The sequence below is a fragment of the Tauraco erythrolophus genome, chromosome 2, assembly GCF_009769465.1.
Source record: "Tauraco erythrolophus isolate bTauEry1 chromosome 2, bTauEry1.pri, whole genome shotgun sequence".
Classification (NCBI taxonomy): domain Eukaryota; kingdom Metazoa; phylum Chordata; class Aves; order Musophagiformes; family Musophagidae; genus Tauraco; species Tauraco erythrolophus.
Genome location: NC_141466.1, coordinates 124,521,945 through 124,541,169, shown reverse-complemented (window position 1 = coordinate 124,541,169; position 19,225 = coordinate 124,521,945). Strand labels below are relative to the sequence as shown.

Below are 19,225 nucleotides of genomic sequence, written 5' to 3'. Positions count from 1 at the left end.
ATATTTCAGTGAATATAATAAAAACTGTGTTACCTACAAGCACATCATTGAGAAGTAACAATCCAGAAAGTTTAAGAATATACATGATCAAATGTTTGGATTAAATGTTAACGAGTAACTCAGTGAAATAAAGAAGCTTTCAAAAAAACAGAGGAGCTACTGCTTACACTGATGGTTAAATAGAAATTTCAAGTATAAATTCCCTATTAAATGAATTATAGTCATTATATATAATGGCAAAGCTTGTTCTTCTCATAAATACTTCGAATTGGCTTCAACTTATTGTTTCCTGTTATTAGCTTTAATTATGAAGCTTTTTAGGATTAACCGTATCAATATTCCTGATTTTGAGAGTTACAGAACAGATGAGGTACACACCAAAAAGGTATGTATCCAACTGGCTTACAGTATATTCAGCAAATCCTTGCATTACTTTAAGGGGAAAGAAATACTCTCACTTCAAGCTTACAGCATCCCAAGTTCCACAAAAGCAAAAGAGAAGATAACAATCACAAACCACTTGAATTTTACTTAACAAATTTATTAGGGAATGTGGAGTAGCAAAAAGGTTCAATGTTCACATGAAATGCGAGGTCAGGGAGGGCCTATCTGTTCATCTGCCATGGCAGGGGATTTGTAGATGATCTTTGAGGTCTCTTCCAACCAAAACCATTCTATGATTCTGTGATCTAAATAACACCTATAGCTCTGAGTTTCATTTTCTGTCCTGAGTGTGTAGGAAGAAAGGCAGTTTTGTCTTTTCCTAAGCTGAATACTCAAGGGAGAAGAAAAAAGAATCTTCTTCAATGTGTACCAACACTTTGGACAAAAAAAAAAAAAAACAAACCACAAAACCAACACTTCAAGCAGATAAGAATGTCTCTGTCTAAGTGAATTAAAGATACACGCTTGTTTCTCAAAAGAGATTTTCTTCAAAAAAGCTTTTCAAAAACAAATTTAGTGCTTAGTTTTCTAACTTGACCTTACAAGGCAAATCAGGCAAGAGAACTAGAAAGAAGGCATTTAGCCTGCTGTATTAGAAAACACAGCACTTAATATTCATTAAGTTAAAAAAAAATAAATTCAAATTCTCAGATACCTAGGGAATTTCTAAATTACACAAGAAGCCCTTTCAATGGAAAGAAGTTAAAGAGAATGCTTTCAAGCCAAAGAAAGAGGGAAAGGAGAAAAAAAAAATCAATTATTAACATTCAGAAATCATACCATTTCTTGACAAACAAAGCTGGGACTTTTACTGTCTGCTGAGAAATAGGAAAAATCATAGGTAAACGTCTTAGTTCTTTCTCGTCCTGTGTCTCCAGTACCACCCTCTGGTACCTATTTTAAAAACAAACAAGCAAACAAAGAGAGCTGGTACAATACACCCCAATGAAGTAATTAAAAACATTTCACAATAAATAATCAGAATGCAAATTTAACATAAGGCTATACACATTTAGAAATGTATAATGACAGGTTAGCTTATTATTCCAACAGTGAAAAAATTAGCAACAGATATACTCTTCAGCAAGGATAGTCACGTTGCAAGACGGCACAGCAGGAATTATTTGGACTTTCAGTTACTGCTCCCAACACCACAGTAAATTTTTGTCACCATACTTACATTCAGTTAAATCAGTCCTGTATACGAAATTCAGGTTATAATAAGGGATCATCCTATACATATAGTTAATAGGAGCCAGAGACACCTTTGCAGAGTGAACTGCATTTCCATGTGGAGTCGTAATTAAAATGGTGTTACACACCTGCTGCTTAAGGCCATCATTATGCTCAAGACATGACAGCGCTATACTTCAGCAATATTCACTGCTATCTCAATCAGTCTAAACAAACTATGCATTGAAATTCTTCTTCCTACACTGGTCATTGGAAACTACGTTGCAGAAACCTATTCGCTGTGCACGATTTCTCTTGCTGAGAAATGTTAAAATAAACCATGAAACACTACAGCAAATGATGGGTACTTTGGGTTTAGTTTATCTTCATGAGAATTCCTGAAGACTTTTTCTACAAATGACACAAAGGTTTAATAGCTACCAGGAATGTATCTTCTATGGTTGGCTTCCATCTTCCAGCTAAGTAATGACCAGAGTGACATACTTTAGAAAAAAAAAACCATGAGATAGAGCCTATAGTGGTTTTCAGAAAATCATGGTGCAGCAAGTTAACAGTTTAACCCGTTTCCCCAAAAGATTACTTCAATACTGTATTTTAAAAACCAACGCTGTTCTCCACAGAGCAGTGAGCACCCCTGTTTTGTCCAGCCATATTTTGGCAGCTAGTTGCTTAGGACTTCCTTATTTAAATTGTGTTTACTCACCTTTAAGTTTGTGATCGTAGTTTTATTTTTTTCCATTGAAATAATAAACTTTGCATTAAGGTCTTTCTCCCTGAAAGAAAAATGAGACTTGAGTATGTTAAATAAAACATATCACAATAATCCACAGTCACATTTCCACTCACTAGGCTGCTTGCCCAAGCTAATTATCAAGTGAATTCATTTTTATTTCACTTTTTAATTGTTGTGACCAATGTTTATTTATTGCTATGGGATACATTTGAAGTACTTGGGCTTGCCTCCAAATCCCTTCATCTAGAAGCAGAGCAGCAGCTCAGGGAAACCTGCTTCAGAAGTTGGACTCTGCAAGTCAATTAAGTGGTTTATTCTTAATTTGAAGTACTCTGATTCAAAGCCCAGTGAAGTCAATTACGTGGCTCTAAGGAACTGCAAAACAGAACGTTACAAGATAAGCCCCAGCCTCTTACCACCATCCTAGCAGCAGCAGTCCCCAATTACACAGCCGAGGTAACAGGGACTACATATTTAAACCGCAAAACCCCAGTATTTTAAAACCCTCTTAGAAATGAGGTACCCAACAGGCTTTTTGAGCTGTGATGTATCCTGGCAGCGCAGGAGAGACTCTGCTACCAAGGGAGTGTTGCACAGGTTTGTTGCTTCCCTGAGCACGACGATTCCAGAAAGAAAAAAAGCCCAGTTCTGCAGCAGCGTTTCCATGCACCCACATCTATTGCACATCAGCTGTTTCTGACTGTTTTCAAAACTATCATAAAAAGAAAATTGTTAGCTGAGTGTCTAAAACCAGCATGTATCAACCTGCTTGCTAGAGATGGGATTTCATTGCAGTTAGTCATAAGAGTAATACAGGCTGCTCTTGAATGACAACCTTGAGCGTAACATCTCCCATGTTATTAAAAACATCCACATGAGGAAAAATAAAAAAGCCCAGAGAAGAAAACTGCTATATGCACCATACAAAACCTCACTCCCCAAATGCAAATGCCAACAGACACGCTTGTTCCAAAACCATCTGCTAAGTCACCTGACAAACTGGTGTGCCCGACTGGTGCAAAGGAAGGCAGAGGGCTTTTAAGCAACAAAGTGCTGCTTCACCATATTATTGCACAATATCTCAGTGATTACTGGATATCCGCTTGCACCAACCGAAAATGAAAAAGAGAAACTTCTTCCTAGTAACAGGAGACTCAAATTCAGGATTTTAGTGCAACATTTTCTTCCTCTTGGTGCACTGGATCACCCAGCTCTATGTTCCTCAGCAGACTCTGCAGCTACCCACTACTCACATTCAGTTTTCTAGTAGAAATGCTAAAGAAAAGCAAAACCCATTTTAAGATCTAGATTAATGAATAAAGATTAGGCAAATAAAAGTGCTTATTTAAATATCAACACATTAAGTTATTTTCTAAGCTAATAAAAAATATAATTGTAATAATTACAGCATTAATTATACAACTGAATTTAGATCTACCATAGAAAAACATTAAAGACATGCCTTAAGAGATGCCCCTTAGTCATTCCCATGTCATCCTTAGTAGCTTATACTACAACTACACTTATGAGACCGAAATACTAATATACAGCTAGGGGTAATAATCAGGGAAAGGAAGAAGAAGTTGCCAATGGTAATTTTTAGTAGGAAATAGATCTTGGAATTGCAGTAACACAGGCTCTGGATGGTCCATCTTACTATGAAAATTTGTTTCAAACACAATTTGTAACCTGCTTCCTCTAGGAAGTTTGAAAGGACTCTGGGCAAGTAGACATTTGGGTAAGAATTATTGCTTTTTTGTCTGGATTTCTTTGTGCTTGAGATGTACGAAGGGAAAGAATAAAATGTTGGTGCCTTCTCTCCCAGATCTACCCAGCTCTCCACATTACAAAAAGCTAAAGCTACCCAATAATGGAAAACTGATACAAACTATTTGAAATCTAACACTCATATACGAACGACACAAAATTCTGAGAAGCCTGCAGTCATTAATTTTTGTGATAACACTCATAATAATATTACTGAACATTAGTAAAGAATGAGGATTTCAAAGTGAAGAAAAAAAAAAGGCCTTGTAAACCACTAGCCAGTAAAAAAACCTCATAAATAGAATTTTGTATTTTTGCAGGGGAAGGGATAGAGAGAGGACAACCTGAAACAGGAATACCATGATCAGAATCAATAAGCCAACCTGAGAGAAGTGAAAAGAATTAACAGGAATCAAATGTTACAGCTTCATTTTAATACGAGACACAGCTGAGTAGAATTTACTGTACATATGAAGCGTTTGAGAGGATCCCATAAAAAACAATTGCTTGCATGATGCCAGACATTTCCAGGCACTCACTTAATGCAGTTCAGCAGAGGCTGAGTCCCTTTAAAAAAATTTTGATTGCAAGTTCCACCTTAATTAAAAGTTCAGGCTGTAAACAGCCGTATTGCAGTGTTGAGCACCCTTCTGAGAACCTTCAGGGCTAGGAGAACCCTACTGCTCCTCCAGCATCCATAGGAACCACCAGCCCTACCTCAGCCTAGAGATAAGCTCCAGCCGCTACCCAAAGACGCTGCCCCCGCAAACTCCATCCCCTTCATCACAAAGCAACGTAAAGGGGCCGGCTGCCAAAACCCGTTTGCAATTAACGCTCTGATGATTTCAGAAACCCTGCTTCCCCCCAGGTCCAATCTGCTCACCCAGCAGCGTTTAGGGCCAGCCTCCAGGCTGTCCTCGCTGCTGTTTCATACACCACGTGGAGCTTCAGGATCACAAGGGAAGGAAATTTATAACCCGTGATCCCTAACCAAACTACAAAGTCATCAAGCAGGCAAGTTTCTTGGCACAGAAACCAGGAAATATATCAGCCCGGTGCTGTTGTTATTGCTCTACTATTGCTAAATTCAGCTAGTCATCACAAGGAGGAGAGGGGAAGGAAAAAAAAATAAAAGGAAAAAAAAAAATCAGAAAAACTACTTCAAATAATACTGACACTTTATTTTAATATAAACAATCTCAATATTAGTACCAAGTCACGCTTAAAAGAACTAGTATACTTTTCTTGTAATGGGATAAGTTGATAAATGGCTCACTTGGGCAAAGTTTTAATGATTTCTCCTCATCACAAGGGGCATGTAGGTTATGAAGAACTGCCCCAAACCGAAGATGATTCAGCAGCCATATCAAAACACGGCAGCTTCACGGAAAAAGCTCCAATGTAGGTATCCCTACGTCAAGTTTCTTTCTCTCCTTCCCTTATATTCCCTGTTTATTTTCAAGGCAAAGAGCAGAGTGGTTTTTGCACCTCCACAGGCATCTAGTCAAAATCATACTATAGGCAGCCAAACATTAGCAGTATCTCCAAATTTCAAAGCAACCTTCCATGACCCCTGTTATGTCACTTAACCAGTCCTCTACAAGACTTTCTGAAGATCCTCCCACAGAGAGAAGGGAGAAGAGCATGGAAAAGCACTGTGACCTCAAATATAAATCAACAAGGGAAGCTTTAGAAAAATTCCCATTACAGACATGCAAAATGTATTTGGTCTTTTTGCAAGCTCATCTTTAAGTCCCTCCCTTTAAGGTCCTTCAGTGGAAGGTTCAGTTATTTAAACAGGCTTTTTATTAATCCGTCTGTATTATTCAGACACTGGAGCATTTATTATAGCTTATCCCATTAGAAAATCATTATATTATGTTTTCCATTAAATTGGTACTATGGCAATCAGTTGTGATTACCGTAATACCTGTCAGACATGACTCTGAGAAGAGAACAGAAAGAACGAGGTGCATTTCATCTGGGGAGTGGGAGGGGCAAACCAAAAAGGATGGGACAGAAAGTGCAACCAGTTTTCCCAAACAGCGTTTCAAAAGACCACTGCAGAAAATCTCCAAGGCTGCAGAGACAAGGACACAGGAACTACCTGAACTGCCTGTGGAGCACCTATGTGTCAAAACAGAAAATGGGTCTGTAAAATACACTCTTGGAAATTCACTTCACCGTAGACATCTAATGGAACACCTATTGGAAAAGGATTATACTGAAGAGCAGATCTGCCATTTTGTTTTTCAACTACTCAAAATCATAGTCTGAGCACTTGTAAAAGCAACTCGACCATGCTCAATGGCTTTTCTTTTCAGCAAAGTGCCTGCTACTTCTTATGCTCACATTTTAGGGACAATGTTATGGATTTCCTGTTTATCACCCTGCTTGTTCACTACCCAGGTGTATTTCTGGGGTCATCAAGTGAAAGCATGAGGGTTGCTTAATGACCAGGAGAATTCAAAGTAGATTTAGCTGAAAAACAAGCACAAAGCATGTCACAGAAAGAACTTGGCTTTTTCTTGTAGCTTGGTAACACACTAACTGTACATTTGCCCTGATGATCCATTGAATTACACAGACTAAGAGCACTTTCCTTTGTCTGAGTAACTCTTACAAAGGGAACATTCAATTCAACTGTATGCTTTAAAAAGTCAAACAAAAACTCTCCTATCCAAGAAATTCTTTGTTACTTTCTGTAACTACAGAAAAAGTAAAGTTGCTGCAAACTGAAATATCACACAATTTCTCTTTCCTATTCAGAGATTTTTGTTTGGTTTTGTGTTTTTGGTTTTTTAACTTCTTCAACACTTATCAAATCATTTTGTACGAAGTACATTTTTTCTAAAGGTGATTCCATACCTAGATGCAGTTAAAAACATAAATCTGGTGGCCTGCATATAAAAATCCTTCATTACCCTTTGGGTTAAAGTAACTTTTTCCATAAACATCAATAACGAGCAGTTTCAATATAATGTTGGCAGAGACCTAAAATCAGAACAAGTCAAGCAATCTGACTTAAACACAAGATTCTGGGAATCCACTGTTGCTCGAGTCATCGATACTACATGATTACACTGTATAAAAATCACAGTTGTCTCCATAGCAGGGCAACAGCCCAGCATATCCTGAGCTCAGAGTGACCTCATGCTGTTGACTGTTACGGCTACAAGCCCATAATTAAATGACTGAAGGCATATTTACACTAATATAGCCTAAAAGTTAACAACTACGCACTGTACATCAAGCAGCACAACTGCAACCAGGTGTCCTTCAGACTCAGGTTGAGGGGAGGTTTCTAGGTGGATCCTCTGGCAGCTGGTAAGGGCTGCAGCCTCCCCATCGTTTGGGGGAGCTCCACAGACTCCTTTACAGCTGGCTGTTTTCTCTGAACAACACATCTTCATTATCTTCCAGACCTCTACCTAGCTGTCAAATCTGACTGACATCACCTAATAGATTCAGAAGCTGCTAAATGGGAGCAGACTGGCTGACAGACAGGCTGCGCCATCTCCCAAGTTTCACCTCAAGAAGCCAGACAAGAAAATAGCAGAAAAAATTCCTGAAGTTAAAAGAAATAGCTTTCTATTGTGCTTGTGTCTCAGGAAGAGAAAGAAACAGCGCGCATGCTTGGTACTTTAAAAGTGAGTTTTGTTGTAAAGCACATTTTGTGTGTGCATAAGGTTTTCTGTGATCAATGTAATCTTAATAATCAGCTAGTGCAGACTTACAATGATATCCACATTCCCTTTTGTGATACTGGTTTTATAAGTGGCATTGGCAAACTTGACAAGTAGTTAAATGAGGGAGTTCTGCTACTCCCAGAACTTCCTTCACAGAGCAGCTGAAACCACAATAAACCCAGCGACAGAGAACACAGCAACAGGGGAAATGCTGCATATCGCATGAACCAGAAATATTCCCTAAGTTTATCTACTAGTATACACATACCAGTTCTTGTATGAAGGACAACCTAGATTAAATGCCTTTAGCCATAAGAATAAATTTTACCAACAATACTGAAAGGCAGTAGTTTAATCAACAGCAGTAAGGCTCTCCTGGAAAATGAGCGCACAGGTGTCCTCATGCTGTCTTCTGTCAAATGACATCTAGCTTTTTGGGGGAAACCATGCACGCTCGTGGTAACACAGACTGGCCAGTACATTAAATCCAGTACCTGACCTGCTTTTTAAATTTGTGTTTTTAACAGCATTATAGGCAGACTTCACCTAACAAAATCTCAGATCAGGTCTAGGGAGCAGCCACATAAGCAAATTTTTTAATCATCAGCAATAGCTAGCTTTAAAAAAAACCCCACAAGTTACTGTATCCACATACGCCGCAGTCAACAGTCACATCATAATCCGAACAGTATTTCAGCATCTATCAGCAAACTACCTCAACAGCAACTTTTCTGCTTTGCCTGCCTAGATGGAGTGTCAGACCAGGCTCAGTAACGGTCCTACCAGTAGGAACTAGTCCTGCATAGCCAAGTTTTAAGATATCCACGCATGAAACCCCTCTTACACGTTTCTGATGTCAGCCTTTAAGACAGTGTAGCAAATGCCCATCTTTGGCAGAAGCAACATAAAATATAACCTCAGGCACAACCAAGTTGATTTAAATGACATCCTGGAATTTTGTTGTAACTATTATGACACTATGAGGTTTTTCTTGTACTCTTGGATTTTAGTACACGTGACATTTTCCTTTTAATATCTTGTTTCTTCTGATTTTTTCTTTTACTCCTGCTATCTCAAGTCATAAAGACAGTATTGACTTAACATCTTGTGTACGGCAAAGCACGATTCAAAGAAATCACATCGTTTCCCTGCAGGGCTCTCATCTTTTGGGAGAGGAGGTCGTCAAATTAGAAATTCAGGAAAAAAAAAAATTGTGCCTGATCTCACAGATCCATGAGCCTCTTGAGTAATCCATAAGGCTGCTGTTCTGCCATTCTTTTTCTCAACTGAAACACATACAAGCAATCCGGATTGAACAACAAATTACTTCACTTATCTAAGTAGAAATACCTTTCAAATGTGTAAGCATATAGAAAAACGATGGGTGTACTCCAGGTTCTGTATCTCACTGTTGCTTTGTATTTACCATACAAACTCTTTGGAGAAGAGTCTTCATAAAGCCAATATTTGAAGTGTCTGAGTCTTCAACAACAAGAACTTCGGCCCATCAGCAATTAAGATGCCGAGTGCCATGTACGCCCTCTTTCTGCTAGATAACTCTGAAAAACCCTCTCTCAATAAATAACCCTGCCTTTGTATTCATAGCTACTGCAAAATAGCGGACTTTGCTCTTCAATTCAGTCAGCTGTTCTTACCAACAATACCTGCCTTTCAGATACTCAGACTTCTGAGAGCCTTCAAGTCCAAGAGCTCAGTTAAGTTAAACCAGCTGAGAGCTAATCCTATTTATTGCAAAACTGGTCTTAATTTCAAATAAACAAACTCTGAGAAACCAACAAGACTTACCTTTCTCTTGCTTTGTTTTGTCAGGAAAGCTACAATACAGAGACTCATTACCTTTTTCTCTACTGGGCTCAGGGAGCTCTCAACAAAATGCAGAGTTCGAATGTATTTTATCGTTCATCATTTTAGTGATACAACATGCATAGGTAACCTGGCAATGTGTTTAATAATGCTGAAATAAAGGAACGAGGAAATGCTACTCTCAAAGTAGGTTTTTAAGTTCAAAATGCTTGAGATTGTGAAGTTTTGAGAATTAGAAATTGTAAAAGAGGCCAGTTTAATTACATCGGCCCACAGGTGCCCACGCTGCCACTGTGCTCCAGCCCCGCTGGCACTGGAAGGTCTTTGTTCTTTAAGAGGAGGGGACAGATGAAACAAGGTAGCGATTGTGACAAACCCCACAGGCTTGAAAAACTTTTGAAGCATTTGCAGTAAAGCACTAAGAAGGACAGAAAAATAAGCACATGTAAAGAGAGGCTATATGTGGGCTCCGCGATCTCTGACAGTTTATGCAAGATTAACTGTCAGTCCCAGTCATTAACTCTTCAGTTAATGGGAATCCAGTATTTTGCTCGAACTCCTTAGAGCTTCTTTCGCAGCTGTCAAATCTGCTCCAGTTTTGCTGCTCACTGACACAAGGATTAAGCTCTGCACTTAGGGCTCTCTCTCTCTGATACATCTTGCTCAATACATGGAAACAGCAAGATCCTGTTTTAAAGACTGCGTACTGAGTTTCTTCTCTCTCCTGTGTATAAAGCTGTGCAAAAACCACTGCAGAGGAGGCTGGAGGTAGAACAGCAAACAGAAGAGCTACTTAAAAGTCACCCAGGTCTAGTGGCACCTTCCCATTCAAGCAAGATCGTTTCCTGTAATGACTTTCTTAAAGGAATTAGCTCTTCCCAACCGCCTAGGCTTTCATTCCCCTCGGGAGACTCTTCCACAACCTGCACTATCTCATTAGCAGTAATTCCTTAGATACAGTTTAAGCTGATCCATTATTAGCTTCATTCCAGTACTCCCAAGATATTACAAAGGAGCCATAACTAAATATTTAATTCCCCTTCTCAACATTTAAGCCCTGCAAATATTTCTAGATTCACATCTCCTAATCTATTCCAGTAGTCGTAACACATAGAGTACACATCTAGCTCGATATTTTTTGAATCAATGATTCCCGTCATTTTTGTTGATCTTTTCCAACATAATTCAGATAATGAGGTTCCAGAAACAGGACTTCACGAGATATTGACCCAGGGTCTTGCTGGGGGAAGCACCAACCACAGCTTCAGTATTTGGCTCTGCAATATGTTCACAAACAAGAACTGCGCTGTGACTGTAGCACACTCATAAATTCAAATTCATCACTTCTCAGCAGAAAAACTTCACAGATTAACCACAGAGGAAGAAGGTGTATAAAGAAGAGGAAAACAAACCAGTGATGTTCAAAGACCGTGTGCATTAGCACAGGTGAGAAACTCTAGAGAAACAAACCACCCGAGAGCGCTGGCATTCTCTACTGCTTGTACCCCTAAGCTTCAGCTCTCCTGACATTTGCTATTGTGGAAAAGCCTAAGGACTGTCCAACAAGTTTTTCTAGAATATCCTGAACTGTGGCATCCAAATTCCCAGCCAACTATCATCCTTGGTGTTGGCTTCTCTATTTGGCTTTAACTGCTCATTTTAGCAAAGGCCATACTCTCATTAGACCCCGCTCCTTAACCCAGCTGTCCGATACTGCATTTTACCACACCTTAAGCAGCGTGTGGCAAGGCCACCTGTGATTTAAACTCTTCAGCTTTAAATTTGCAAAGTTCTCTTTATACTACTGAGTAAGATAACTTCAGCTTTTTTCCCCCACCTCATAGCTGCTGCTGCTTCCATTCCCACATAACCAGGCCTGAACTCTTTATCTACCACTTACTACGCCATGCCAAAAAAAAAATATCTTAAAACTTGAAAAAAAACAACCATCTCCCATGCTACTATATTGTTTATAAGATTTCTGTCACCTCTTACTTATTTTTGCCACTGACAACCAAGACTTTTCTGTAAGCCCATTATGCTCTTCTCTATTTTTTTCCAGTCCTTACAAGTTTGAGCCAACACTTGGCTGTGAGCAAGCTGTCATTTCTACGTCATTTGCTTCAATAGCAAATTCTCCAGTCTTTCCTCAATTTTCAAGTGATCTGCTTGCAGCCTTGTAACACAACTTACTGCATCCCTTTCTCAAATATATGATCCGCATAGATACCGCTGAAAGGAGCCTCACAATACATAGCATCCATGTTTCCTAGCAAACACTGCTAACTCAATCGCACCTTCATTCCAGAACCACAGGCGGCAACAATAACAGACATAAACTACCATCACTGAGACTTATCAGCTTTCAGGGCATTTTTACATAATTAAAGATGTTTATGTCACAATTCATTGTTGCTACCTGTGCTTCTCAACATGTTTCACAAGCCGAGCCCTCCCTAATGTTGGTCAGGTACCATCAAAACAAGGAACCCACAGCCCCTTGAGAACAGGCCCACCTGGGTGTCCTACCCACCTCTCTTTTCCTCTCTCTCAAAGTCCTACACCTTAAACACATGGCCATACAACGATCGTTTCGTTTCACCTACAGGGAAATACGGATCAGATTCTACACTTCATTCTCACAGCTGAACAAGAACTAGATTTTTGTGCTCTCTCACGTCTGGCAGCTTCACTGTGCCGAGCTGCCAAGGGCAAATGAATGAAGCAGCCCACTACTCTTAACCCCACTCAAGAACCCAGCCATACCCTTTGGGTATCGCCAAGCCATTGCCAACCACAACCCACCTTGTCCTGGTTTTAGCTGAGACAGAGTTAGCTCTTCTTTTTAGCAGCTAGAAGAGCTCCGTGTTTTGGTTTTACTCAGAGGTTCACTCTGAGAAGAATGTTGATAGCAAGCTGATGTTTGTAGTCGGCCAAGGACTTTTCAGTGTGCCGGACTGCAGAAGCACAGCGGGATAAGGGGGGAGCATAGCCGGGACAAGGGGGCCACGATTCCCCTTGTGATTTGTGGTGGAACTTAAGATTGAGGGCCAAAGTGGCCAATTAGTATTCCATATCATGCAGCGTCATGCCCAGTATAAAGGTGAGGGACAGCCAGGAAGGGCTTTTGCGCTTTGGCTCTTTCACCGCTTCTGCTCTTCTGCGCTTGCTGTGCTTTTGCTCTATTGCCTTTTTTTTACTCTCTCTCTTCCAGTACTCCCACTCTCAGAGTACTATCTCTCTCTCTCTCCCCTTCTCTATTTCGGGGCTTCGCGTTCGTCTGGGATTGCAGCTTTGGGACAAGACGGGCTGCGGACAAGAGGGAGTGGTGAGCATCTACACTGTGTATTACTTATCTGTATTAAATTGTTCTTATCTCAACCCACGGGTTTCCCGTTTCTCCATTAATTCTCTCCCTCATTCCTGGGGGTGGGGGAGGCTGAGTGACCAGCTGTGTGGGGTTCGGTTGCTGGAGCGGCCTAACCCACGACACACCTGTTGAGCACATCTTCACTCAGGTCAGTTAAAAGGTAGTGATTATTAAGGAGAGATGACCTGGACATTGTCATGCTGATGCTCACTCCTCTGGTCCTCTCTGTACTCGAGGACCTGTCCTGAGAATGTGTGCATGACTACATTGTAGAATAAAAGTTTTCCTACTGTTTGTTCCTTTTGAAGAGATGAGAGGTAATAAATAGAAAATAAAACCACTTCTTAACATACCTTACAAAACTAAAAACACTTTTAATTTCAGACTCCAAGTTCTCTTCATATCAACTTTACATGACTCAAGAACTCAGATAAGAGTCTACACCTTTATGTACGGGTCCAATGCTAACAGAAGTAGCACACTGATAAAGGTCCTTATATATACACATATGAATAGCTTACTCCCAGGGACAGAAGTGTATCTACTCTGAACGCTTTTCCAAAGGGAAAAATCTGCTGGAGAACCTTAAATGAGTTCAAAGTTTTGGACACAAAATAAGGCGAGGTAAAAAGTCACATCCAGAGCAGGTAGTTTATCTTGCCAACTCAGCACCTAAGTAGATTTTTATTGGATTCAGACTCACCCATAGATAAAGGCAGAGGCAAGAGAGAGGAACACTCAACCCCAGGCCTACCAGAGCCTCGCCTATCCTTACACATCTTTCGACTTCTTTTACAGCAGAGAAATTGTAGATGATTATAAATCAAAGCACAAGCAGCATTATTAAAATGGAAGTTTAAAGAGTTAACCTAAGAAAGAGCAAACTCAGCTTGCTGATAAACGGCTTATCCTCATCGGTACTGTAGTTCAGAAAGTGACAGTATTGCAACACTTGGCCATATTTAAGCTCCAAGTTATGTTCCTGCTATCACTCTGGATGCCTCTTAAAAGCAACAAGTGACAATCAGTGCTCAGAAACAGAAGCAACAACAATTTCACCATGCACTTCAGAGATAAATATGATATTTAACTATGGGTGTTTTTGCTTGCGATCACTCCATCTTTTCTCACTCTACCTGTGTTACACTGATGTTATACACATTTTGTCAAAACACTCTATAAAAAAATGAAAAATATACACAGTAACCTATATTTCAGGCACAGCAATTCATCACATCAACTCATTCCCCTCTTCCTTGCATTGGAAATTCTAAAATATATTCTCCAGGTATTTCTTTTGCTCCTCTTCACAATTCTAAAAAGCATGGATAGTTAATTATGAACTTTCACGCTCCCAGAAAGATCCTACCTAAATCACTTGTAAACATTTGGAATGGAAATTAAGATTTCAGCTGGCTCTTCACTGTTAACTTGTTTATCTCTTTCTGCTGCTACAAAAACATGCTAGTCACATGTTCCTTATAAAATGAAACAGCTTATTTTATATCTCTGCCCTTTGCATCGCTCTGCTAATTTGAGCTGTTGAAAGCTCTGCTATTGATACTAAGGCTCGGATTGTGCAAGCAGTTATTTTTAAAGATAATATATTATCGGTCCTAAATTTCCCAAGGTACTCTGACTCCAGCTCTGCACACAGAGGAGTCACTTAGACTTACAAGCATAACTGAGAGGTGTAATAATGTAAAACCAAAAGGGCCAGCCTTACGTCGAACAAATAATCATGCAGAATGTAATTGTGGATTAAAGTATCGGCACGGCTTTTAATCCAAACAAATCCCAGAGTCACACAAAAGCCTTCTCTAAGCCATAAAACATATTTTCTCTGTCTCCCCACTATCAAACATAAAAGCTGTTCATCTTCATGCGGTTAATTTTGAATGGCTATAGCCACAAAGAGCACTACAGCCACCGACATGCATTTCTGCCATCCCCCTCAGACACTTCCCTTTGGAGAGCAAATCCAAGGAGTGTGTGCATGCAGGGTTAAAAACTGATCACACAAAAATTAAATCGAATTGGAATTTCTGTTTCATTATACTGGAAATAACAATAGAGCTGTGGGAAAGTCTACACAACTCATTTAAATAAACATTTAAAACCACTGAGAGCACTGAATAAGCACTGGGAAGAAGAACTTACTGCAGTGCAAACCCACGTTCTCATGTCTGCTGCATCTTCTGCAGATAAGGACGGCATATGACCCTCATTTAGTTTGTTCAACCAGTTAAACACAATAATTAGTTTATGCAAATGCAAGAAACAGATGAAAAAGGTTAAAAATCAGAAAAAGCTTGTTTTCCTCTATTACTTCATGAGTTAAAAGCCAAATAGAACAGAGCTATCAGGTGTAAGACATTGAGGGGCATAAGAACTGGTGATAGTATGTGAAAAAATGAAGTTGATATTTCCTTTATTAAACATCAAAACATTTTTTCTTATTTACCATACTTTAGATGGTTTTATTTATCTGACCAAAAAAAAGTATAAAAGTGGTTTTCCTGAACACTAATTGAATTCCAGTTTTCATGCAGAGAAAACGTGGCATAAAACGGAAGAAAATATTATCCCCTTGTTCTTCTTCAAAGGCTCTGACCAGATGAACACAAAGCAGTTGTGTTATTTGAACTGTGCAGACGCAGTGCACAGTACAACACAGAGAGCCAGAGTTAGGTCAGGCTCAACAGGACCCCACGTATCTCACACTATGCAGAAGACACTGACCAGTAATCATCAAGCCAAAGTCATCTGTTCAGTATGTAAACACAAAAGTGCCTCAAAGACGATTGCACTTCTCTATAACCCCGTTGTTTTGTCCAGGAAAAGGCCATTCTGAGGAGTAACGGAATCTTGATGAGAAACTGCATTTCGTGGAACCAGGTATGAGATTCTCCACTCAAGTCCTTCAAATTATAAGACAATAAATGAATGTTTCTAATGACTGTTTTGGAAAATGAACTTTAGAAATAATGGTGATCGAAACCATTGACTCGCCAGAGTAAAATATGCAAGTCACCCAAGCTCACCTCCCTGCAGATTTCTATTTGATGAAGAAAATCTACTCTTCTGCTTGCTGGCAGGTTTTTAGCCGGTTTACAGAAAGATTAAAATATAAGCACAGACTGAAAGGCTGTCATTGCAATTCACTATTCCATTAGGGAAACCAACGGATAGATGAAGACTCACCAAGTAACTGAACTTCCTAAGCTCACGCTCACAACTGCTTTCAAAGCAGTAAATGTAAAGCCATTAGACATCACTTTTATTACGTTATCCAGAGATATAGTCAGAAACCTTTAGTGAAACCTCTGTGTAACACAATTTGGGATGTTAACTACTTTAAGAAGAAGTCAAGGGCTTTGACAGCAGCACTTGAAATGAACAAATTCCTTCCAGGTCAAGTCAGAGAATGAGAAGACTAAAAATCAATCACAGCAGAAGAAAATAAGAAAAAAAAAAAAAAACACACCTTAAGTTTGTCATCTAAGCAATGGAACAGCAAGTAGTCCTTAAACAACAACCCCCTCCCTATCACATGATTCATTCCAAGATCCATGTTCATGACTTACTACGCAATTAGCAGTGCTACGACACCACACAGTGCAACTGCTCCATAATGCAGGAGTCTTACCAACAACCATTCATTAACTCTGTCTTCTCTAATTAAAAATGACTCATGAAATAAGCTGCATTATATGACTAAGCTCCGAACAAACCAAAGCAAATTTAGAGACACACACAAAGTTAAATTTAACTCTATACAGTATCGCGGGAAAAATTTTGAAAATAAGTGGTGCAGAATGAACCCTCGATTGCAAAGTTCCTTTGAACAGGCAGAAAGGTCCTTCCTCCATAAAACACTGCAGCAACCCACAAAGGGGAGGGGAGCACAGCTGAGAGAAGACATGTACAGGGGAAAGCAATGGAAGTCAAATATGATTACTGCTCCTGGCTTATGGGTCACAATACCTTCATTTCTGCAATAGGAAAAGCTATTGGATCCTCTGAGGCTTAGGATCACTGTTTTACAATATACCGCACGAGTCCAGAACTGGCTGAAGCAGGAGAGCACCACAGTGGCAAAGACAGTGTTGATCACACCAGGCCTCTGGCTGCCCTGCTCTTAGGGTCTTTCTTTTCCATACTATCGCAATTTTCATCATTTTTTAGGTATGCTCTGATCTAGTCCCATCCAAGTTATCCTCCCATGTGCCTTCTAGACACAAGGTTCCAAGTCATTGTCTGTGCTATTCTTTCACCACAACACTTGCAAACTTCTGCTCATGCTTTATCAGTTGGTATTTTCACTGCCTATCACAATTACCAGCCCTTTTCCCTTCTGCCATATGCTTTCCGTTTCCCTCTCTCTTCTGTCTCAGCACATCATGGTTCTAGTCCGCAAACAAAACTTACCCATGCTACCAAAACACCACAAATAACAAGCCTTATCAACGCTTTAAAATAATTACGCTACCTGCTGTCAGAGATTCTTGAAGGAAAAGTGAAGCATCGATGTAAAATAATTTTGAAAATGTATTAAGAACCATATGGTTAAACCCGGGGGAGGGTGCAGGGGGAGGCAGGAGGGTGTGACAACATTGTTCACCAACCCTGACCTCTAACAACTCAGCTCCCTCAAACTGCCTGAACTATTTGAAACCAACCTGCAATATCCTCCCCCCTTCCATCCTTCATCAACTTGACTTTTACGCAGTTTGCTTTTCCTCCACTGAAAATGCCGAGACATCAACCGACTTTCAGAACTTAGCAACACCTGAATCAGATCAAGCAAAAGGAAGGGTGGGAGCCTAAGTGGCTGCCTGTGCTTTTAAAACACTATTAACTGGCTACATCATTCCAGAACAAAAGAAGAGTGCTGCCAGTAGAATCTGATCATTTTCTACAGAAGGTTCTTATATCATTAAAAATTAACTCCGTGGTGCATATTATGTATTTATTTCACCAAAGAAACAGTGTTTATTTCCTGCACACATATCAGGAAGTGGGTAATAAACTCCTGTCAATATGGTAAATGAGGTGGACTGCCTCTTTTTATGCTTTGAGCTTAAGCAGCCAACTAATAACCTTTACCATAATGGCTCCTCCACAAAAGCTGGCGTTACAAAAGAACTAGACAGCAATCTCTTTTAAATAAGTAGAAGGGGTTGCAGCTGCTAGATGAAATGAAAAAGTAGCTTTCTTTCCCATTTTAGAAGTCTGGCTGTACACCCTCTCCATAGTTTCCTCTCTTCACCAAAGTAACCTTGTCGTCACACAAACCAATGCTTAAGACCACGACAGACCCAACTTTCCAGGAAAAGCCCCACGCCTTCCAGCACAACGCGGGAGCGACTTCCCAGCCTGCCGGGGAGGAGCGCTCCCCCCCGCCAGGAAACCCCTCCGCCTCCGCCGCCCGCACAGGTGGGACGCGAAGTTTCACGCACCCCCTGCGTGCGCTCCGCCACCGGCTGCAGCTCCGGAGCTGCCCGAGGCCGCGCAGCCTCTCCGGAACGCGGCGCAGGAAAGGCCGAGGCGCCCCCGCCGTCGGGCCGCACTCACCTGCGGTTCATGGGCCGCACTCGCACGGCCACCTTCACCGAAGCCATGGCTCATCTCCGCCGGGCCCGCACCTGCTCCCGCCGCTGCCGGCCCGGCCTCGCTTCGCCCCGCCCGGCCGGGCCCTCGCCGCCGACCCGCGCCCCGCCCGCCGGGGCCGAGCGCAGGCCGCCCCCCGGCCTAGGCCATGTCGCTATGGCAACCCCGCCCGCCCCCCCCCACCGCGTCCTGCCCCCCTCCCCAGCGGTTACGGGGGCTGCGCAGGGACAAACAACGCCGCGAGGCGTTGCTCCTCCCGGCCGCGCCACGCCGCCCTCGGCCGCGGGGGAGGAAGAGGAGGAGGAAGGAGCGCGGAGCGGGGGAAGCTTGGGAAGGAGGGGTCAAGGGGCAGCGACAGTTCCCATGAGTGGCCGGGAGCCCCTCCACAGGGGCATCCCCTGAGAGAGACATGTAGAGATATACAGACATTTAGGGTGCAGTGTATGCCTATACATATATGTTATATATATATACACACACACATACCCCTCCCCCATGAATATATCTCTTCATATTATACATAAGGAGATAGAGAGAGGGTTGTAAATAGGGGTGTCTATATATACACACGCATATGTATACCCCTACATA

The 19,225-nt window shown here is 41.0% G+C and overlaps 1 protein-coding gene across 1 annotated transcript in view; it reads right to left on the bottom strand.

The window, feature by feature from the left end:
* Positions 1-18,630, bottom strand: part of KIF16B (kinesin family member 16B) — a 142,197-nt gene extending 123,567 nt beyond the window's left edge. The window contains 3 exon segments of the mRNA XM_086631102.1: positions 1,225-1,338; positions 2,342-2,411; positions 18,599-18,630. Coding sequence (XP_086487228.1) covers positions 1,225-1,338; positions 2,342-2,411; positions 18,599-18,609 — 195 coding nt within the window. The 5' untranslated portion in view covers positions 18,610-18,630.
* Between the last annotated feature and the right edge of the window lie 595 nt (positions 18,631-19,225).